General features: G+C 42.5%; 1 protein-coding gene across 4 annotated transcripts in view; it reads left to right on the top strand.

Annotated features, from left to right (window-relative positions):
- mboat2b (membrane bound O-acyltransferase domain containing 2b) overlaps nucleotides 1-23,932 on the top strand; it is a 75,724-nt gene that overhangs the window by 11,019 nt on the left and 40,773 nt on the right. Inside the window, exon 1 of one of the 4 annotated variants that reach the window (XM_014204848.3) lies at nucleotides 19,094-19,921. The exons of 2 other annotated variants lie outside the window; for them this stretch is intronic. In XM_014204848.3, coding sequence (XP_014060323.1) covers nucleotides 19,874-19,921 — 48 coding nt within the window. In that variant the 5' untranslated portion in view covers nucleotides 19,094-19,873. Of the gene's footprint in view, nucleotides 1-19,093; nucleotides 19,956-23,932 lie in introns of those variants that run through there. One more of the 4 variants, XM_014204847.3, reaches the window with a different exon arrangement.

Raw genomic sequence — 23,932 nt, 5'->3', positions numbered from 1 at the left:
CCCTAAACTCTCTCCTGGCCCCCTACACCAAGTCTGAATTTGTCCTGCTAGGTGACCTAAACTGGGGCATGCTTAAACCACCTGGCCAAATCTTAAAGCAATGGGTCTCCCTAAATCTTTCTCAGATTATTACCAATCCCACAAGGTATGACTCCAAACACCCAAAGGCTACTCTCCTCGATGTTATCCTCCACAAATAATCCTGATAGGTATCAGTTTGGTGTTTTCTGTAATGACCTTAGTGATCACTGTTTTACAGCCTGTGCTCGTAATGGCTGCTCAGTGAAACGACCTGTCCTGATTTATCATAGGTACTTGCTAAAAAACGTTTAATGAGCAAGCCTTCCTTATGAACTGGACTCTGTAAAATGGTATAGAATCAGCTTGATTCCCACTGTCGAAGACTCTTGGACCTTCTTTTTTGATATTTTCAGTGGTATTGTTAACAAACACGCTCCCATAAAGAAAATGAGAATTAAAACAGGTTCAGCCCCTGGTTCGACCGTGATCTTGCAGAGCTACTCCTCCTCAAGAATTGCATTTGTTGAAAGGTTCGGCAAACGCATACTCAGGCTGACTGGCTATCGTTAAGGCAAATGAGAAATAAGTGCACTCAGGCTATCCGGAAGGCAAAAGTTAGTTATTTTGAGGAGCAGTTCTCTCTGTGGGTCTAACCCTAAGAAGTTCTGGAAAATGGTTAAAGACCTGGAGAATAAACCCGCCTCCTCACAGCTGCCAATGTCCCTTAATGTTGATGATGTGGTTGTTACTGACAGGAAGCACATGGCTGAGCTCTTTAATCACCACTTCATTAAGTCAGGATTCCTATTTGACTCGGCCATGCCTTCTTGCCCGTCCAACATTTCCTCATCTCCCACCCCTTCTAATGCGACTACAAAGTTTCTCCCGCAGGCAGTCACTGAGTCTGAGGTTCTAAAGGAGCTCCTGAAACCTGACCCCAAAAAAACACCTGGGTCAGATGGTTTAGACCCTTTCTTCTTTAAGGTTGCTGCCCCTATCATCGCCAAGCCTATCTCCAGCCTTTTTAACCCGTCTCTCCTTTCTGGGGCGGTTCCCATTGCTTGGAAGGCAGCCACGGTTCGTCCTTTATTTAAAGGGGGAGATCAAGCTGATCCTAACTGTTATAGGCCTATTTTTATTTTGCCCTGTTTATCAAAAGTGTTGGAAGAACTTGTCAATAATCAACTGACTGGCTTTCTTGATGTCCATAGTATTCTCTCTGGTATGCAATCTGGTTTCCGCTCAGGTTATGGATGTGTCACTGCAACCTTAAAGGTCCTCAATGATGTCACCATTTCCCTTGATTCTAAGCAATGTTGTGCTGCTATTTATATTGACTTGGCCAAAGCTTTTGATACGGTAGACTATTCCATTCTTGTGGGCCGGCTAAGGAGTATTGGGGTCTTTGGCCTGGTTTGCTAACTACCTCTCTCAAAGAGTGCAGTGTATAAAGTCAGAAAATATGTTGTCTCAGCCACTGCCTGTCATCAAGGGAGTACCCTAAGGCTCAATCCTAGGCCCCACACTCTTCTCAATTTACTTCAACAACATAGCTCAGGCAGCATGAAGCTCTCATCTATTTATATGCAGATGATAGTCTTATACTCAGCTGGACCCTCCCCGGATTTTGTGTTAAATGCTCTACAACAAAGCTTTCTTAGTGTTCAACAAGCTTTCTCTACCCTTAACCTTAATCTGAAAACCGCCAAAACAAAGGTCATGTGGTTTGGTAAGAATAATGCCCCTCTCCCCACAGGTGTGATTACTACCTCTGAGGGTTTAGAGCTTGAGGTCGTCACCTCATACAAGTACTTGGCAGTATGGCTAGACGTTACACTGTTCTTTTCTCAGCACATATTAAAGCTGCAGGCTAAAGTTAAATCTAAACTTGGTTTCGTGTATTGTAATCACTCCTCTTTCACCCCAGCTGCCAAACTAACCCTGATTCAGATGACCATCCTACCTATGCTAGATTACGGAGATGTAATTTATAGATTGGCAGGTAAGGGTGCTCTCAAACGTGGCTAGATGTTCTTTACCATTCAGCCATCAGATTTTCCACCAATGCTCCTTATAGGACACATCACTGCACTCTATACTCTGTCATCTCAGTATACCTGTCGCAAGACCTTGATGTTTAATTATAAAACCCTCTTAGGCCTCACTCCCCCCTATCTGAGATATCTACTGCAGCACTCATCCTCCACATACAACACCCGTTCTGCCAGTCACATTCTGTTAAAGGTCCCCAAAGCGCACATATCCCTGGGTCGATCCTCTTTTCAGTTCGCTGCAACTGGAATGAGCTGCAACAAACAGTCAAACTGGACAGCTTTATCTCACTAATGTTTATCATGTTTTGTGCTGCTACCATGTTGTCATGTTGTGTGCTAACATGCTGTGTTGTCATGTGTTGATGCGTAGTTATGTTGTCTTAGGTCTCTCTTTATGTCATGTTGTCTCTCTTGTCGTAATGTGTGTTTTGTCCTATTTTTATTTTTAATCCCAGCCTTTGTCCCTGCAGGAGGCCTTTTGGTAGGCTGTCCATTGTAAATACGAATTTCTTAACTGACTTGCCTAGTTAAATAAAATAAATAAAAATGACATTCAGAGACTTGTCCTGAAGCCACTCCTGCATTGTCTTGGCTGTGTGCTTAGGTTCGTTTCCTGTTGGAAGGTGAACCTTTGCCCCAGTCTGAGGTCCTGGAGCACATTTTCATCAGGGGTTTCTCTGTACTTTGCTCCGTTCATCTTTCCCTCGATTTGGACTAGTCTTTCAGTCCCTGCTGCTGAAAAACATCAAACATGATGCTGCCACGACCATACTTCACTGTAGGGATGGTACCAGGATTCCTCCAGACGTGACTCCTGGCATTCAGGCTAAAGAGTTCAATGTTGGTTTCATCAGACCAGAGACTCTTGGTCTCTTGGTTTTTCATGGTCTGAGAGTCCTTTAAGTGCCTTTTAGTAAACTCCAAGCGATCTGTCATGTGCCTTTTACTGAGGAGTGGCTTTCCGTCTGGCCACTCTACCATAAAGGCCTGATAGTTGAACTGATGCAGAGATGGTTGTCCTTCTAGTAGGTTCTTCCATCTCCACAGAGGAACTCTAGAGCTCTGTCAGAGTGACTACCGGGTTCTTGGTCCCCTCCCTGACCGAGGACCTTCTCCCCCGATTGCTCAGTTTGGCTGGGCGGCCAGCTCTAGGAAGAGTCTTGGTGGTTCCAAACTTCTTCCATTTAAGAATGATGGAGGCCACTGTGTTCTTGGTGACCTTCAATGCTGCAGAATTTTTTTTTGGTAACCTTCCCCAGATCTGTGCCTCGACACAATCCTGTCTCGGAGCTCTATGGACAATTCCTTTCGACCTCTTGGCTTGGTTTTGCTCAGACATGTGGTGTCAACTGTGGGACCTTATATAGACAGATCTGTGCTTTTCCAAATCATGTCCAATCATTTGAATTTACCACAGGTGGACTCCAAGTTGTAATACCATCTCAAGGATCATCAGTGGATCAGGATGCACCTGAGCTCAATTTCGAGTCTCATAGCAAAGAGTCTGAATACTTATGTAAATAAGGATTTCAGTTTATTTTGAATAAATGTGCAAAAATGTCTGAACCTGTTTTTGCTTTGTCATTATGATGTGTTGATTGATGATTTAAAACAAAATGTCATCCATTTTTGAATAAGGCTGTAACGTAAGAAAATGTGGAAAAAGTCAAGGGTCTGAATACTTTCCAAATGCACTCTATGCAATTGTAAAAATATTCCTTTGATTTTGTTTTTATAAAGCTCTTAAGTAACATTAGAATATGAAAAAAAGCATTTTCATTAGTTTGTTACTGATAGCTATATCTAATAACCAAAAAAACACAAAACAATTCAGTGTTATACACCAAATTCCTTATTTTGTTAAGACAGGTCTTAATAAGAAACATAAAAAAAAACGAATCAATTATATTTCAAAAGAACAGAATTGCATTTTTTAACGTGTTATGTTACTAGTCTGCCGCTTAGTAGCCTATGGCTATACTTCCGCAAGTCCTCACGTGTAGAATAATATCGGCTGTAATATTCTACAAAAAATATGGGCCGTTGTCAGATGGCAGCTAACTGTTTGGTGAAGGAATGGCAGGGGGCAAAAATGATATGTCCTCCTAAAACTGCTAATACACATCGACAGTGTTTTGAGTATACTTGTATAGGAAAAGTCAAGGACAGTGGGACATGACTTTGAAAATTGCATTGTAGGCTAATTCAAATGTTAAATTCATATGACGCTTCTAGTGTTAATCCACAGATTAAAAAAAAAAAAAAAAAAAAAAAAAAAAGTTTCCCCTTAATAAATCTATGATTTAATCTCTCCTCATTCATATTTCAAATACCCACGTGGATTTGTCTGCTCTTGAAAACCAGTGAGTAGCTGGGAGAGGTGGGACTTGCAGCACGCCAAGCGTCTCAAATAGAACCAAGTTCTATTTTAGTGCCTAGTTTACGCAGACACCCGTTGAGGTGCGAGAGCAGTGTGGATGAAATGATTGAATAGCACGTACGGGGGTTAGGATTTATAACACTGCACAGGATCCTCTTTCAAAAAGGGGTTCAAAACCTGGCACACTTGCTTATAAACAATCAGTATATATGTATATGACTACGATAACGCTAAATTTGAATAATTAACATAATCTGAGGAGTACTAGTTTTTACAAATCAGTTCTTTAGTTTGATCATTTTCAGGATTTCTTTTCCTTGCCTACTGTGCTCTGTGTGTGACATAATGTTCTGTGTGCTAGCAGGCCTATTTACATGGGCATGGGCGTTTGGGCGTTTTTAAATCTGCTCACTGATTGTACTTGGCTGCCAGTGGGCCCCTCTACTGTGCTATTCCACCTACAAAAGCACTTCCTTCCCTCTGTGTCAGAGGCTAGGTCCCAAATGACACCGTTGGGTGAAGGACACAGTCAGAGATGTCTTCCCGGCGGAGCATACTGGAACATGATGGGAATTTCCCCAGTTCCGGTAGTTAGATCATTCCGGGACGGAATTATTCAACTTCTGTATCTGTGAAGCAATGTGTTGTGTGGGAAAAGGAGATGTTACTGATGATTCATCTAGAAAAGAGTGATCTATAGATTCCTCATTTTAATGTTCTTCTCAGTATGGTGAGTTCTGCCCTTGAACAGGGTCAGCAGGGTCAGGTCTGTGTCCCAAATGGCACCCTGTTTGCCATGTAGTGCACTACGTAGGGGAGTAGTGTGTGTGATTTGGGACACACCCAGGGTCAGAGTACTGAACCGCTGGGAAATGAAACCCCTGTTGCGTGAAGTCATAAAGTCTTGCCCTAGTATAACCATCAGGATTGGTAAAGAGAATAACAAAGACAGACTGTAGCTCATGGCAGTAGGATTGATGGCATTGGTAGCCTGACTACCTTCCGCTGCCTCCTGGCACTGGGGCCACGGCCGTGTGGCCTGGGTAGTGGCTTTATGAGGAGGCCGCTGTCCCTCAGGAGTGACTCATTCTATGATTCATTCTCTGTGGTTGTGCCCCAAATGGTACTTCCCTATAGGCTCTGGGCAAAAGTATTGCACTAAATAGGGAATTGTGCCAGTTGGGAAGCAACCTATGTTCCTGACACCTCACGACCTGGGCGGATCTCAGTCAGAGCCTTATCCACCCCCAGCTGCACGCCCTTTGCGCCCCTGGCCAAAAGTAGTGCACTATATAGGTAAAAGGGTGCCATTTGGGATGCAGATGCAGACTTAGTGTAATAGGAATGATAGAGGGTTTGATGTGAAGTAGTTAAATTGATTAATTGGTATTATTCTTCATGTCCACTATGATTATGTCAGGTGTGCATTATTGCATCACGCATCTTTCTCTGCATGTGTAACTCATCTTTGCGAACTTGTAATCTGAAAAGAAAATGGACAACACATTATTCTTCCTCTGTAGATCATGGGAGGTCTACCTCATCTCTGGAAACGGCAGTAGTCATTATGATTTCTCTCCTGATCAAACCTCTATTACTCTAGTGTGTGACTGTCTAGCTATGGGGACTCTTGAGATAAATAATTGCGTGTCTAATGCATTGCACTGAGAGAGCACTTAGTGTTCATGGGAGATTTAATCATCTGAGAGCAACTTCTTGCTGCTTGGTAATACCCGATGGACAAAGCCATCGATCACATGACACAAGTCCTTCCTGTGTGAAGACTCAATAGCGTGTTGAAGCCAAAAGAAGTCGGTTAAGATAAAACATGCGCAGTTTGAGCTACTACCACTCCAGGAAGTAACTCAGTGCTGCATCCTCTCATTGACTAACTTAAGTTAATAATCAATTCAAGGACATACATCTGGTGTATTAGAAGCAATTATTGGTACCATAATTGTCTTTGAATTTATTACATTTTTTACGTGAAGATTGACCATGAAGATTGCAATTCTTTTAATTCACTATAATGGGGGATCCTCTTTTCTGCATAATAATGCCTGCACTACTGGTGTACCGCAGTAGGCCTTGAACTTCCGTGGCTTCAATGACAGGGGGCAGTTGTTCTCCCCAGTTAATGGCGATGACATGCCAAGAGCAGATGTGTTGCAAATGGGGAATAATGGGTTCAAAAGTTTGGGGTCATTTTAGAAATGTCCTTGTTTTTGAAAGAAAAGTAAAAAAAAATGTGTCCATTAAAATAACATCAAATTGATCAGAAATACAGTGTAGACATGGTTAATGTTGTAAATTACTATATATATTATATATGCACACTACTTTTAACCAGGTAGTGCGCTATGTAGGGAATAGGGTGCCATTTGGGACGTAGACTAGACTAGCCTGTTATCCAAACTGTACCAAATCAGTACATTTACATTTTAGTAATTTAGGCCTAGCAGATCTCCAATGCTTTTAGATTTGTGGGAAGTAGTGAATAAGCTCACACTGCACAGGAGATATTATTAGGAGTGGGATGCATTCTGTTATGTGGACTGATGTTTCTGTGACTGCAGCCTGTGGGGTGTAGGGCCAGGCTGGATCTGATAACAATCTCAGTGGCCAGGGGCTGGGTCTCTGGAGTGAGACCTGGGGAAATGGTCAGTAGTGAAAACAGGAAAAGGGAAGAACTGTGGAATGTGCAATCAGCCACTGACGTAAAACGGTGACCTTTTTCTGTTGGTCACAGTGTGGCAGAGACTAGAGAGAAGGGATGTGTGTGTGTGTGTGTGTGTGTGTGTGTGTGTGTGTGTGTGTGTCACAGGTGGCTGGTGGCCTCTTAATTGGGGAGGACAGGCTCATAGTAATGTCTGGAATGGAATAAATTGAATGGTATCAAACACACTCAAATGTGGTTTTCATGTGTTTGATGCCCTTCCATTCACTCCATTCCAGCCATTATTATGAGATGTCCTCCCCTCCCCTCCGGTGTGTGTGTGTGTGGTGCCAGCTGGGGTTGTGTTCCTCTGGTTTTCTCCAGATGTACATCTTATTGATGTATTTTCGGTTGATAAAGTGTCTGAATTCCAACTGGCAAAGTGAATTTCCTATTTGCCCATGACAGTATTTTGATGTCAGATAGGTTTTTGATGGGTGGAGATCGTGACTTTGCATATGTTCTAGGCTTGAACAAGAGTAGAGGCAGTAGTTCTCTCTTGTTTTGGATAGGCTGTCCTTACAGCTATAGTTGTTAAGAAGAAAAGCCATTGAGGATATGGCTTGTTGCATTGTGGCAATGAGACAGATGATGCGATGAGACAGTTGATTGTAAAAACATGGCCTCTGCTCAGCAGCACATCAATATCTTTGCTATGGGAAGGCATACAGGCTGTATCCTAGCAACAGGCTTCTTCAGGATCCATTCCATCATGGGCTCCAATGAGCCTTAACATTCACCAGAATGTGTTCTCTCTCTGCCTCCTTGTGATTGGATGGATGTTGCGATTTAGAATAGAGGCTCGTTCAATCCAGTAATAGAGGAAATTATTATCTTTGTTTTGTGTAAGGTCATAATTTTCTATCTGAATGACATAGATCTCTTTGATTTTCCCCCCTCAGTATTTTTCTGTTGTAGACTGCGTCCCATATTCCCTATATAGTGCACTACTTTTGACCAGAGCCCTATGGGAATAGGTGGACATTTGGGACGCAAACGTAATCCTGTGAGAGGAGGAGGGTGATGGTGTAGTGATATATGGGTCTCCCCATTCTGTCGTCTCTGGGCACTGCCTCATCCTGGCTTTATGCATTAGTTTTCCATACAATGTCTGACATCTTGTGTACTAGTCATCCTTTTGTTTTGGCTTCTTATTGTTTGTGAAGGCTTAAAAAAAATCCTTATTTGGCAAAAATAGTATTTTACATCCTCCTGTGGTGTTGTGTTACCATTGTTAAAACATGATCGTGAATGTCTCCTCATCTGCACAGATAATGTGCCATTAGAGGCTGTCTAAAAAAGATATTTGACACAGGTTGGGTTACAACAGCCCATTGTAGTAGGAAACACATTTTCTGAAACCTATTTAAAATGTCTATCTACACAGTAACATTTCCTCCAACTCTCAACATTGTTAATTTTCTTCATTTGTTCTACAGTCCACCCAGAATGACCTTGTGATCTGGAAGGTACTTTAACATTTATCAGAGATTACTGCATACCAGTTCCTGTTTGCGTCCCAAGTGGCACCCTATTCCCTATACAGTGCACTACTTCTAACCAGAGCCCTATGGGCCCTGGTAAAAAGTTGTGCACTATATAGGGAAAAGGTAGTTATTTCCTGGTCCCTCAAGCAGAACATCTGATTTATTTGCACTCCATCAATGTCTGTCTGCTGGCTGGCACATTCTCCCACACATCCAGTACATATCCTCCCCAGCTTTACCTCAACCCACTGCTGTATACAGTATGAACCCAGCCCAGAGTAGGAGTGCTGATTAACGGCCCTACTAAACTATAGCCATCGGGCATCCAGCATGGCCATCAACCATTGAGGGAATGCTTCCTTTGAAATCAATGAATAATGCTGTACTGCCTGTGTTGCGCTTGCGTTGTGTCATGTCCAATGGAAGCGTCCAAGCTCAAGAGTCGCAGAGGTTCAATTCCTGATGGCTGACGCATGTGCTCATTCTGTCTTGTGAATTGAAATAATAGAAAATTATAGTTGATTCTGGATGCATAATGGCCCCCACTAAACACCACTAGTGAAGTCAAGAAGCTGCTAGCTATCTGTAACTCTAGCTAGCTAGACTATAGCTGTGTTCGAATACTCATACTACCCACACTAACCATACTATTTGTGGTGTGAATTGAGTATATCAACTCTGCAAAAAAAGAAACGTCCTCACTGTCAACTGCGTTTATTTTCAGCAAACTTAACGTGTAAATATTTGTATGAACATAACAAGATTCAACAACTGAGACATAAACTGAACAAGTTCCACAGACATGTGACTAACAGAAATGGAATAATGTGTCCCTGAACAAAGGGGGTGTCAAAATCAAAAGTAAACAGTCAGTATCTGGTGTGGCCACCAGCTGCATTAAGTACTGCAGTGCATCTCCTCCTCATGGACTGCACCAGATTTGCCAGTTATTGCTGTGAGATGTTACCCCACTCTTCCGCCAAGGCACCTGCAAGTTCCCGGACATTTCTGGGGGGAATGGCCCTAGCCCTTCTGGGGGGGGAATGGCCCTAGAGAAGAGCAGTTTTTGCCAGTCCTGTCTGGTCCATAGACTGTGGGTTTGTGCCCATAGGTGACGTTGTTGCCGGTGATGTCTGGTGAGGACCTGCCTTACAACAGACCTACAAGCCCTCAGTCCAGCCTCTCTCAGCCTATTGCGGACAGTCTGAGCACTGATGGAGGGATTGTGCGTTCCTGGTGTAACTCGGGCAGTTGTTGCCATCCTGTACCTGTCCCACAGGTGTGATGTTCGGATGTACCGATCCTGTGCAGGTGTTGTTACACATGGTCTGCCACTGCGAGGACTGACCCTGGGCATCTTGAGCACGGACCCTGGGCATCTTTTTTTGTTGTTGGTGTTTTTCAGTCAGTAGAAAGGCCTCTTTAGTGTCCTAAGTTTTCATAACTGTAACCTTAATTGCCTACCGTCTGTAAGCTGTTAGTGTCTTAATGACCGTTCCACAGGTGCATGTTCATTAATTGTTTATGGTTCATTGAACAAGCATGGTAAACAGTGTTTAAACCCTTTACAATGAACATCTATGAAGTTATTTGGATTTTTACGAATTATCTTTGAAAGACAGGGTCCTGAAAAAGGGACGTTTTTTTTGTTGTTGCTTATTGGTCATAGTATAGATATAGTTAGTATGCCAAAAGTTCCCGGATTTCACCAAATATGAAGTATACAAGCAGGGGACACTATTTCCGTACTTTAGGGCCCATAATGCAATTCTTCATGAAATGGGCATGGCTTCACATTTTTTTTCAGATTTGAAGAAAACATGCAGCCGAAGAACAACGTTAGCGGATACAAATTCATTGCTTTAATTAACTAATTATGACAAATGTTAGCAAAATGTTGAGCAATGTAATAAAGTCATTATTTTTCAAATAAATTAGCTTACACGTGATGTTGGCTGACAATTTGTTAGCTACGGGGTCCTTACGAACCACATGCTGGTACATACTGCTGTAATGATGTGCCATGTTAGCTAGCTATCTAATGTTAGTTGGCTACTTATACATCAAACTTGCCAGTATATTAACTGTAGGCTAACTAACTACCCAACGTTTTTTGACTTTATTTTTCCAGTCATTCTTAGCTAAATGGTATAGCCGTTGCTCGTTCTCAATGGACTTTCGGGTGCTTTCGTAAATTCGCTCTGAATTTTTGAGCGCTCAACACCGGTCGAATATGGCCGGTGTCAGTTAATGTCGGCAGAAAAGCGCAATTAAATTATTGCCAGCAACACAGTTAGTCACCAACACTCTGGATAACATGAAAACTGCCTAACCAGCTCTGCTAGGGCGAGTAAAATGGTCAGTGGTCACTCTCTCTCATTTGTGTCTGAACGTAGCTCGCAAGCTAGCCAACGTTAGCTTGGGTGGTTGACTGCCGTTGTAAGGTCAGAACGCTCAAATTAACCCTACTCCTCGGCCCGAGCATCCTAGTGTGCGCTCCGAGAGGGAAACGCTCTGAATTTACAAACCGACATCTGACAGCGCTCTGAATTTACGAGCGCACTCTGGCACTCCAGATTGAATTTAAGAACACACCCGAAGTCGTAAAATGTCTAACTAGTCATTTGTTACGCTAACTAGCTAGCAAGAGGTTGCATAGCAACAGCATCAACTTCCGGTAGAGCTAGTACGCTGAACTGAAAAGATAATGTTCCGTTTACAGTATACTAAAATGAACTAATAGTATATACAGTATGTTAGTATGGGTATTCGAACATAGCTTATGTTTACATTCACAATGTAAACAAAAGCAACTTGTGTAATTAGAAGGTAATTTAGTACAACCACTTGCAACAGTTGCATGAGTACTTGCAAGAAATGGTACAGTAGAGGAAAATAGAATAGCCTCTTCCCCTCTGCTCCTCTCCACTCTCAAACCACACGCTCTGTGTAGCAGGTAGAACTTCACATTGAGGGGATGCTGATGACAAAGCAACGCAAGTGTTAGGATCAGTTCAGCCTTTTTAGATCATAATGAGTCCGATTATTATAGACAGGGAGGAACTGATCCTAGTTCTACTCTACTCTGAGACGCTTTATGAATACGGGCCCTGAACCGAGCCCATAGTTCAGAACACCTGGCACTGTAGAAGGTATCGTCTCTGGTTGGGGTTGGCCTGACGTGCCCCTGCAGGCTGCAGAGAGCAGTAGGAAGGAATACTGGAGCCTAGCCTAGACATCAAGGAGCATGAATTAAAGAAGATGATGACGCTTGAGTGTCTGGAAGGAGCGTACAGGAGTGGAGTGGAGATGAGAGCTCTGCCTGCACAGCAGTAGGGCCACTATGAGATATTAATGAGTGGTAGATCAATTCAGAGCAGGATTTTTTTTAAATAGGTCTAACTCGTCCCTCATAACTTTCTTTCTGACTGTCACACTTGCTCCCCAGCATTGTTCATCTTAAAAGGCATCAATCTGAACGGGGTATAATGGCACATTTCTGAAATTTGCCATTATTCCCCTTTTTTTTTAAAGTCCTAGACTTCGTCTTTTACATAACCCTAAAACTTACAGCTGCAGTTTTAGACTAATCTACCTTTCGATAAACTGAAAGTATCCTGTGTTAGGAAAAACTTTGAGATCCTTCTAATTTGGCCAGGCTATCGTCCTTGTTCTGTCCCATTTAGAAATGTCATATCTACTCAAACACTATTTCTAGCTTTGTGCATCCTTCCATTTCAATACGTCTCGATACGTATCTAGATACATGGGCTACGATACATTTGAGTTTGAAATGATTCGGTGCAATTCGGTTTGATTAGAGAACGAATCGATGCGATTCAGTTTGATACTATTTGATGCACTAACATTTGTTGCATAAACACATTAATTTAACAATCTAAAGTAAAATCTGTTACTGATGGCGCTCATGAGCTGGGCCCCTGAGTTGGATCTGTGTGTGTGTGTGTGTGTGTGTGTGTGTGTGTGTGTGTGTGTAAATTATGTATGTCTGGCGTATGTGGGTCTTTCTATAAATAATGGGGCCAGTGTGAAACATTGGGATAAAAAATTATTCAAGGATTTTTATGCAGTTCCGCATGTGAACTTGGACTGGGAAATATATGCAAATTGGTCCATACAATGCCTTCGGAAAGTAGTCAGACCCCTTGACTTTTTCCACATTTTGTTACGTTACAGCCTTATTTTAAAATGGATTCAAAAATAAATAAATCCACATCAAGCTACACACAATACCTCATAATGACAAAGCAAAAACAGTTTCTTTAGAAATGTTTGTAAATTTATGAAATATAAACTGAAATATTACATTTGCATAAGTATTCAGAACCTTTACTCAGTACTTTGTTGAAGCACCCCAGGCAGCGATTACCGCCTCGAGTGTTCTTGGGTATGACACTACAGACTTGGTACACCAGTATTTGGGGAGTTTCTCCCATTCTTCTCTGTAGATCCTGTCAAGCTCTGTCAGGTTGGATGGGGAGCGTCGCTGCACAATTATTTTCAGGTTTCTCCAGAGATGTTCAAGTCCAGGCTCTGGCTGGGCCACTCAAGGACATTAAGACTTGTCCCGAAGCCACTCCTGTGTTGTCATGGCTGTGTGCTTAGGGTCGTTGTCCTGTTGGAAGATGAACCTTCTCCCCAGTCTGAGGTCCTGAGCTCTCTGGAGCAGGTTTTCATCAAGGATCTCTCTACTTTGCACCGTTCTTCTTTCCCTCAATCCTGACTAGTCTCCCAGTGCCTGCCCCTGAAAATCATCCCCACAGCATGATGCTGTCACCACCATGCTTCAACGTAAGGATGGTGCCAGGTTTCCTCCAGAAGTGACATTTGGCATTCAGTCCAAAGAGTTCAATGTTGGTTTCATCAGACCAGAGAATCTTGTTTCTGATAGTCTGAGTCCTTCAGGTGCCTTTTGGCAAACTCCAAGTGGACTGTCATGTGCCTTTTTACTGAGGAGTGGCTTCCGTCTGGCCACCCTACCATAAAGGCCTGATTTGGAGCTCTGTCAGTGACCATCGGGTCACCTCCCTGACCAAGCCCCTTCTTCCCCAATTGCTCAGTTTGGCCAGGCGGCCAGCTCTAGGAAGAGTTTTGGTGGTTCCAAACTTCTTCCATTTAAGAATGATGGAGTCCACTGTATTCTTGGGGACCTTGGGACCTACAGACAATTCCTTCGACCTCATTGCTTGGTTTTTGCTCTGACATGGACTGTCAACTGTGGGACCTTCTATAGACAGGTGTGTTCCTTTCCAAATCATGTCCAATCATTTGAATTTACCACAGGTGGAGTCCAATCAAGTTGTAGAAACATCTCAAGGATGATCAATGGAAACAGGATGTACCTGAGCTCAATTCTGAGTCTCATAGCAAAGGGTCTGAGTACTTATCTGTTTTTTAGTATTAATACATTTGCAAAAAATTCTAAAAACCTGTTTTTGCTTCGTCATTATGGGGTATTGTGTGTAGATTGATGATTTAAAAAAGTCTGTAACGTAACAAAAATGGGGAAAAAGTCAAGGGGTCAGAATATTTTCTGAATGCACTGTATATTGTGATTATTATGATTCTATATGTATTGCAATTTGCTAATGCTATTTCTTGATTTTTTTTTGAAAAAAATAATAATTTGATGTTCAAAACATATTGCTCACTATATGTCTGCTGCAGAGAGACAAAAAGGAGAATGGAAAATGTGTTTTGATCAGTCATGGAAATAAGTGTACTATTTAAAAATAGGATTAAAAATACCAGAGTTTTGGAGCAGGTACAGCTGACTAGTGCTAGCTAACACTACTTAGAAAAAAAATAAAAATAATAATATACAGTACCAGTCAAAAGTTTGGACACACCTACTCATTCAAGGGTTTTTCTTTATTTTTACTATTTTCTACATTGTAGAATAATAAAGACATCAAAACTAAATAACACATGGAATAATTTAGTAACCAAAAAAAGTGTTCAACAAATAAAAAATATATTGTATATTTTAGATTCTTCAACGTAGCCACCCTTTGCCTTGATGACAGCTTTGCACACTCTTGGCATTCTCTCAACCAGCTTCATGAGGTAGTCACCTGGAATGCATTTCAATTAACAGGTGTGCCTTGTTAAAAGTTAATTTGTGGAATTTCTTTTCTTCTTAATGTGTTTGAGCCAATCAGTTGTGTTGTGACAAGGTAGGGGTGTTATACAGAAAATAGCCCTATTTGGTAAAAGACCAAGTCCATATTATGGCAGGAACATCTCAAATAAGGAAAGAGAAACGACAGTCCATCATTACTTTAAGACATGAAGGTCAGTCAATATGGAACATTTCAAGAACTTTGAGAGGAGACAGCGTGAATCAGGCCTTCATGGTCAAATTGCTGCAAAGAAACCACTACTAAAGGACACCAGTAAGACTTGCTTGGGCCAAGAAACCTGAGCAATGGATATTTCGACTGGGGGAAATCTGTCCTTGGTCTGAGTCCAAATTTGAGATTTGTGGTTCCAACCTCTGTGTCTTTGTGAGACGCAGAGTAGGTGAACTGATGATCTCTGCATGTGTGGTTCCCACCATGAAGCATGGAGGAGGTGTGATGGTGTGGGGGTGCTTTGCTGGTGACACTGTCTGTCACTTATTTAGAATTCAAGGCACACTTAACCAGCATGGCTACCACAGCCTTCTGCAGCGATACGCCATCCCATCTGGTTTACGATTAGGCTCCAGGCTATCTGACCAAGAAGGAGTATGGAGTGCTGCATCAGATGACCTGGCTTCCACGATCACCCAACCTCAAACCAATTGAGATGGTTTGGGATGAGTTGGACTGCAGAGTGAAGGAAAAGCAGCCGACAAGTGTTCAGCATATGTGGGAACTCCTTCAAGACTGTTGGAAAAGCATTCCAGGTGAAGCTGGTTGAGAGAATGCCAAGAGTGTACAAACCTAGTAAATAACCCCCCTCCCCCATCACTAGTAAATACCACCTTCCCACTTGGTTATGAACGCATCATGAGCTACCACATTATGTGGAAATTTGATTAGATAATTTTTTTGATAATTGACTTTAAAGGTTAAATATATATTATTTTTTATTCTATAAATTAGAAAATATTTGACAACCCTGTTTGTAAGCTTTCAAATGATATCAAACTCAACCGTTTATCTTTTTCTGAGATAAAGACATGGATGTCTAATGGTAGGGTGGGGTTTGAAAAATAGGTCAACTTTGACCACCTCGATCTACTAAATATTTTGGCATTCATGTCCATTAAGTCACTTTCTGATCACTCTACCAAGAGCAAACATGTTTGGAAGGTTTCATTCAAATCTAAATGAGTGCAGTCAGAAAGTGATTGAATTCATATGGAACGACCTAGAGCCATGAACAAAGACTGGAAGACAATCAGCCCTGGTCAAATAATACGGCTGTCAGCTGCCCCTTAGAACAAACCTGGCTTGGCCCAGGGCTCGATATTTAGATCTGTGCCCCAAATGACACCGTAATCCCTTTTTTATAGTTCAACATTTTTTTACCAGGTCTTCCAGGGATCGACCCCACCTGTCAGCCAGCCAGCAAGGACAGTCCAGACTCCAGCTCTGGAGAGACCGGGCCAAGGCTTTACCGCCACAGGACTGTCTTAAAGGGCCTAGGAACTTACAGCAGAGAGGCAGAGAGGCCCCACAGGTTCAACAAAGGGCGAGCTGGGAGTGACAATTGATCACTTTTAATTAAAAACATTCGGAAAACTACGGCGTGGTTCTCCAGAAACTGACCACAAAATCAACCATGCAGAAGCTTTTTTTATTTGAATGGCTCCCCGTGATGATCATCAGACACTTCTGTCTTTCTCTCTTTGCAAAGCTTTGAGGAGGTTATGTCTTTTGGCTTCTCATTTGCTCTCACAATGGACTTACCTGATTTATCATCAAGGAGGTCCTATTTTCTTCAGTCTCTGCATTAATTTCTCCACTTCAGTAGGGTGGCCAGAGTTTAACGTCCTTAGGGATGGATTGGAAGAATGGGCTCATCAAACACGCAGCCAGAATAGCTTTGGATTTTCAACTGACAATGCGATAATGGCTGACTCCCAAATGGAACCCTATTATTCCCCATATAGTGCACTGCTTTTAATGGGCCCTGGTCAAAAGTAGTGTACTACATAGGGAATTGGTCACCAATTGGGATGCACACAATATGAATCAGTGGGTTTTTATTACCAGTCAATTTTTAGGAAGCTCTTTCCCTTATGTTTAAAAAATCAAATAAAAAATATGTGGACAAAATACTGAAGTCTATTCAGTGCGTCTGAGCTTGTGGTTGAATTGAGTCATTGAGTTTAGTCATTTTGGTATTTAGGGACAGATTGGGGGAGTAAAATAGTCTAACGCTATGCTAATGGCTGTGCTGTGAATCTTTTGTGTGTGAGACCTAGTAAAGATTTGAAGTGTGTGTGTGCTCATATAACAATATGCGGTACTTGTACATGGATAGATTTTGCAATACAATCACAAGCTCTTTAATGTGGAAAACCTACTGTACACACTCCACACTATTGTCCCTAGCCCCGCACTGTAGCTCTTGCATTGTCATTGTGTATGCCTGAGCCGTGCTAAACACAAGCTGTCCAAACAGAGCAGAGGAGATGAGGGCTTTGAAGGCTTTCTCCCTCCCTGCTGGCAGAGAGGCCAGCTGCGCCCAGAAGAACACCCTATTCCCTATTGAGTACACTACTTTTTATCAGAACCCTATGGTCCCTAGTGGAAAGTAATGTACTATATGTAATAGAGTGCCATTTGGGACACACTCCAGGGCTCCACAACCAAAACAGAACACGGCAGCCATTTGAGGCGAGCTGGATGAAATACAATCGGGAATGTTCATTATTATTTCCTATTCACTCCCTTCCCTCTCTGCCTTGCCAAACACACACTAACTTTGTTTAATAAGTTAAAGGTGGCAGCAGGCTGAAGAGAAGGGAGAAGGAATGCAACTATAGCTTGACTCAACCACAAAAATAGGAAAATATGCATCCTCATTTTTATAGGGTGTTTTCACTTCATCTAATATCTGATAAACCTGTGCTGTGTGTAGATAGTGTATCATTTAGGGTTCTTCCTCTCAGTTTTTCCACAGCGTTCGTGTCCCGCTGTGTTTTCGAGCACAGCTTGGCAGCAGATGGCTGCTTACATAAAACGCCTGGAGAATCAACTGACTTAGCCTATTGACGGTTTCTCCTCCTGACTAGCTTCTGACCCCGTTAGTTTGTCTCCTTGTGGTGCGACAACATCTTAGCATAATGATCCCTTTAATAAAAGATGGAGAGGCAGCACAGACGGAGAGGGAGAGAGAGGGAGCACATCATCCTATCATCTACAAACACCATTGATATGTTGCCCTAAACTGCAGAGAGAACTCGCTGGGGAATGTGCCATTAGCGATGATGCTAATGAAAACAGTCTTCTGGTAGATGGAAAGGTTTTCCCTAAAACCTTCTTAATTTAAATGTTAACTACAAAGTAGCCTATGTTTACCTGGCAGAAAGATATCATGATTATTTGCATTAATCCAGTGGGTATTTGTTTTGCAAACTCTAACATCACATGTGCACTACAAAAACACAGCTAAACAGCAGCCTCTTGCTAGATGAGCACTGGAATTAAAGGGTAACTAGGCTACACCCCCCCAAAAAAATCAAAATTTTCCCAGACCTCAAAAGTGGTTTCCTGATGTGGCATTGTTGTGGACCTATAACATCCAATTTAGTACAATTTCTGTAATTTATTTAGTTTTTGAGCGAAAACCTGGAGAAAAAAAACCCGGAGATAACAACAGAATCTGGGGAAAAAACTGAATCAGGCAAAAAATAAAACGTATTTCATAGGGCCCTACACTAAGGGATGGAGCCATATGCAGTGCCCTACTGTATGTGCAACGATACACAAATGATTCTTTAGTGATGTCAAGACTTGTCCCGCATGACCTATTTATTTAGTATCTGATTTCAACAAATATTAGACTGTCATCTGCAGTGCACACTACCAGTCAAAAGTTTGGACACATCCACTCATTCAAGGTTTTCTTTATTTTTACTATTTTCTACATTGTAGAATAATAGTGAAGACATCAAAACTATGAAATAACACGTGGAATTATGTAGTAACCAAAAAAGTGTTAAACAAATCAAAATATATTGTATAGTTGAGATGCATCAAATTAGCCACCCTTTACCTTGATGACAGCTTTGCACACACTTGGCATTCTCTCAACCAGCTTCATGAGGTAGTCACCTGGAATGCATTTCAATTAACAGGTGTGCCTTGTTAAGTTGATTTGTGGAATTTCTTTCCTTCTTAATGCGTTTGAGCCAATCAGTTGTGTTGTGACAAGGTAGGTGGGGTATACAGAAGATAGTTCTATTTGGTAAAAGACCAAGTCCATATTATGGCAAGAACATCTCAAATAAGCAAAGAGAAACGACAGTCCATCATTACTTTAAAACATGGTCAGTCAATACGGAACATTTCAAGAACTTTGAAAGTTTCTTCAAGTTGTTGGGTTCTGAGAATATAAAAATATACTTATTCATGTCACTGATGGAGTGCTAAGGTTGAGGGTCTACACCAGAAGTTAAGGGTTATAGGAGGAAGGTATATAGTGGGTGCAACTAAGCTTGGAATGTGTTGAGTGCAGGAAAGCGATTACATGTGGCAGGCATTGATAAGGAGAGACGGGTGGAGATCTTAGAAGCTAACAATGTCACTGAGGGAGAGCGGGTCATGTATAACGTTTACATGATGTCAGGATATGTTATTGTTAGCCATCAGGGGTACTCAGGGAGGAGAAGAGACACAGTCTGGTATCAATAACCATGACAGCCTTGAGTTGGGGAGGAGTGAGCACTTTGGGGTAGAGGTCAGGTTGGATGAAGTGAGGAAGAACAGATATCACTAAGGTTCTGTCTAGCAACAGATATGTGTTGGCTGTTCAGTTGTGGAGGAGGAGACTCCGCCGAGGAGAAAGGGTTAAATATCAGTGCTTGTGTGAAATGTTTTTTGTCTGAATTACAGCTTCGACCCTTTGGGAAGAATTAAACTTGGTTAAGCTTCTTTAGTGTCCGTGAGTTATTTACTCAAAATCAGAACCTATCAAAGTGCCGTCGCAAAACCGTTTTGATGCCAGAGTATGTGGAAGGAAAGATCACAGAACTCCCATGAAGAAGAAATTGTGGTCATCCATGTCCCATGAAGAAGACATTGAGGTCATGCATATCATTTGACAGCCATTCTGTAGTGGTACAGTATACTTTGAGTTGTTAAGTGTGGTTTGCATGGGGCTGTGTGACACTCTCGCTCTCTTTCTCTCAGTGGAATCAGAAAGAGGAATGAGGAGGTTTGGTTTAACATCACTGACAATTCCTGTGTGAGAGTGCATGTGTGAGCGTGGGTTGTGAGCGTGTGTGTGTGTGTGTGCGTGCGTGTGCATGTGTGCTTGCTTGTGAGCGTGCTTGCTTGTGAGCGTGCTTGCTTGTGAGTGTGCTTGTGAGCGAGTGTGTGTGCGTGCTTGTGAGCGAGCGTGCTTGTGTGTGTGAGCGTGCTTGCGTATTTGTGCTTGCGTAAGCGTGCCTGCGAGCACGTGTGTGAGTGTGCTTGTGAGCGTGCGTGTTTGTGTGTGAGTGCGCGTGTGTGAGAGCGTGCGTACATGTGTGATTGTGCTTTTGAGCGTGCGTGTTCCTCTTCCACATTGCCCTCCAGTTCTATAGCCACCTCTTCATGGACAAGTGGTCTCTCTTACTGAATATGGAATCATTTTACTGGAGGTGTTGCTTGAAGTTAATGGCACGATGCTTTGGGATGGTTCTAAAGGGCTGCATTTGGCTCTGGCCAAAAGTAGGGCACTGAGGGGAATAGGGTGGACACCACAAAGGAGGCTAGAGCTGTAGCTAGTCAGTGTCATGCAGATTGTGTCAGCTTCCTGTTACGTAAACACCACATGACCACTTTTCCCCTCTTGGTCGGAAGCGTAACAGTGGTTATGTCCCAAATTTCACCCTATTCACTATATAGTGCACTAGGACTCTGGTTAATAGTAGTGCACTATGTAGGGAATAGGGTGCCATTTGTGCTGCAGGCACAGTGAATCACTGAAATTAGATTTGTGTGACGGTCTTTGTGGTAACCATCGACATGGTGCAGAGACATAAGTCTGTATGCAGACTGCTGATGCACATCTTGCCAGCCTCGTTAGAGAGGCACAACCGGCAGCACCCACACAGAGAACACCGAAACGAGGCAGAGGAGGGAGAAATATAAGCGAAAGATGGAAAGAGTATGAGGCACATAGAGACCAGAGGAGGCCAGAGTGGACAGACAGTAGGAAGCCAAAAATGGTCTGAAAGGCAAAGGGGAAAATGTGTAGTCATGGTTGACTTTGTCATTAACACCTTACACTTGTGGAAATTGGCCTATATGGATATGGCCAATATCATTGATCATAGCTGAAAAAACATAGGTCTTATGGATTAACATCCTCTGCCTTATCATGGATGGACAGTTGCCTATTAAATAGAACAGAGGGTTTTCTTTAATGAAAGCCTCTAACCCGTCCCACTGGTTGTTGCTTATTTATAAAACCCGCTTAGACCTCACTCCCCCCTATCTGAGATATCTACTGCAGCCCTCATCTTCCACATGCAACACCCCAAAGCACACACATCCCTGTGTCGCTCGTCTTTTCAGTTCGCTGCAGCTAGCGACTGGAACGAGCCGCAACAAACACTCAAACTGGACAGTTTTGTATCCATCTCTTCATTCAAAGACTCATGGACATTCTTACTGACTGGCGGCTTTGTGTGATGTATTGTTTTCTCTACCTTCTTGCCCTTTGTGCTGTTGTCTGTGCCAAATAATGTTTGTACTATGTTTTGTGCTGCTGCCATGTTGTGTTGCTACCATGTTGATGTTGTGTTGCTACTATGCTGTGTTGTAATGTGTTGTTGCCATATTATGTTTTCGTCTTAGGTCTCTGTTTATGTAGTGTTGTGTTGTCTTTCTTGATGTGATGTGTGTTTTGTCCTATTTTTATTTAATTTATTTTTAATCCCCCCGTCCCCGCAGGAGGCCTTTTGCCTTTTGGTAGGCGGTCATTGTAAATAAGAATTTGTTCTTAACTGACTTGCCTAGTTAAATAAAAAATATGCAAATTCAGGTGAGTGTGGTGTATCGCAGGGCAGCCGGCTTGGACCATTATTGTTTTCTGTGTTTAGTAATGACCTTCCACTGTCCTTAAATAAAGCCCGTGTGACCATGTACGCTGACAAATCCACAGTATACACTTTTTCTGCAACTTTACAATAAATAACTGACACATTTAACATAGCGCTCTAGTCAGTTTTTAGAATGGGTAACTAGCAAAAGGCTAGTGCTAAATATCTCAAACTAAAAGCATAATTTTTGGGACAAATCATTCGCTCAACCCTAAACCTCATCTGGATCTATACTGAACAAAAATATAAACTCAACATGCAACAATTTCAAAGATTTTGCTTAGTTATAGTTCATATTAGGAAATCCGTCAATTTAAATAAAATTCATTAGGCCCTTATCTATGGTTTTCACATGACTGGGAATACAGATATGCATTTGTTGGTCACAGATAATATTTTTTTTAAAGTAGGAGCATAGATCAGAGAACCAGTCTGTATCTGGTGTGACCACCATCATGCAGCGCGACATCTCCTTTGTACAGAGTTGATCAGGCTGTTGATTGTGGCCTGTGGAACGTTGTCCCACTCTTCAATGGCTGTGCGAAGTTGCTGGATATTGGCGGGAACTGGAACACACTGTCGTAAACGTCGATCCCGAGCATCCCAAACATGCTCAATGGGTTACATGTCTGGTGAGTATGCAGGCTGTGGAAGAACTGGGACATTTTCAGCTTCCAGGAATTGTGTATAGATCCTTGCGCCATGGGGCCGTGCGTTATCATGCTGAAACATGAGATGACGGCGGCACGACAGTTGGCCTCAGGATCTCGTCACGGTATCTCTGTGCATTCAAATTACCATTAATAAAATGTTTTCTGGCTGTAGCTTATGCCTGCCCATACCATAACTCTTCCACCACCATGGGGCACACTGTTCCCAACGTTGACATCATCAAACCGCTCGCCCACACGATGCCATACACGGGGTCTGCGGTTGTGAGGCCGGTTGAATGTACTGCCAAATTGTGTTATGTATGTGATGCGTGGTTGGGATACAACTGTGATATGTGGTTGTCTCGACTGTCTATCATAAGATGATTGCATTAGCTGTGGGTCGCTCTGGATGGGAGCGTCTGATGAATGGCTGAATTGTAATGTAAATGTAGTGCATTCGGAAGGTATTCAGACTGCTTTACTTTTTCCACATTTTGTTACGATATAGTCTTATTCTAAAATTGATTGAATAAATGTTTTCCCTCATCAATCTACACACACTACCCCATAATGACAAAGCGAAAACATATTTTTGTTGCTAATAAAAAAACATTTAAAACAGCTTATTTACATAAGTATTTAGACCCTTTGCTATGAGACTCGATTGGAGTCCCCTTGTGGTAAATTCAATTGATTTGGTTGGAAAGGCACACACCTGTCTAGATAAGGTCCCACAGTTGACAATGCATGTCAGAGCAAAAACCGAGTCATAAGGTTGAAAGAATTGTCCGTAGAGCTCTGAGACAGGATTGTGTTGAAGCACAGATCTGGAGAAGGGTACCAAAAAATGTCTACAGCATTGAAGGTCCCCAAGAACAGTGGCCATCATTCTTAAATGAAAGAAGTTTGGACCCACGAAGACTCTTCCTAGAGCTGGCCGCCTAGCCATACTGAGAAATCGGGGGAGAAGGGCCTTGCTCAGGGACGTGACCAAGAACCCGATGGTCACTCTGACAGAGCTCCAGAGTTCCTCTGTGGAGATGGGAGAACCTTCCAGGAGGACAACCATCTCTGCGGCACTCCACCAATCAGGCCTTTATGGTAGGGTGGCCAGACAGAAGCCACTCCTCAGTAAAAGGCACATGACAGACTGCCAAGCATCACGTCTGGAGAAAACCAGGCACCATCCCTAAGGTTGAAGCATGGGGGTGACAGCATCATGCTGTGGGGATGTTTTTCCGCAGCAGGGACTGTGAGACTAGTCAGGATCGAGGGAAAGATGAATGGAGCAAAGTACAGAGAGATCCTTGACGAAAACTTGTTCCAGAGCGCTCAGGACCTTAGACTTGGGCGA

The sequence above is a fragment of the Salmo salar genome, chromosome 06, assembly GCF_965601325.2.
Source record: "Salmo salar chromosome 06, fSalSal1, whole genome shotgun sequence".
In the NCBI taxonomy this organism is placed as follows: Eukaryota; Metazoa; Chordata; class Actinopteri; order Salmoniformes; family Salmonidae; genus Salmo; species Salmo salar.
This window is presented reverse-complemented; position numbering and strand designations above follow the sequence as displayed.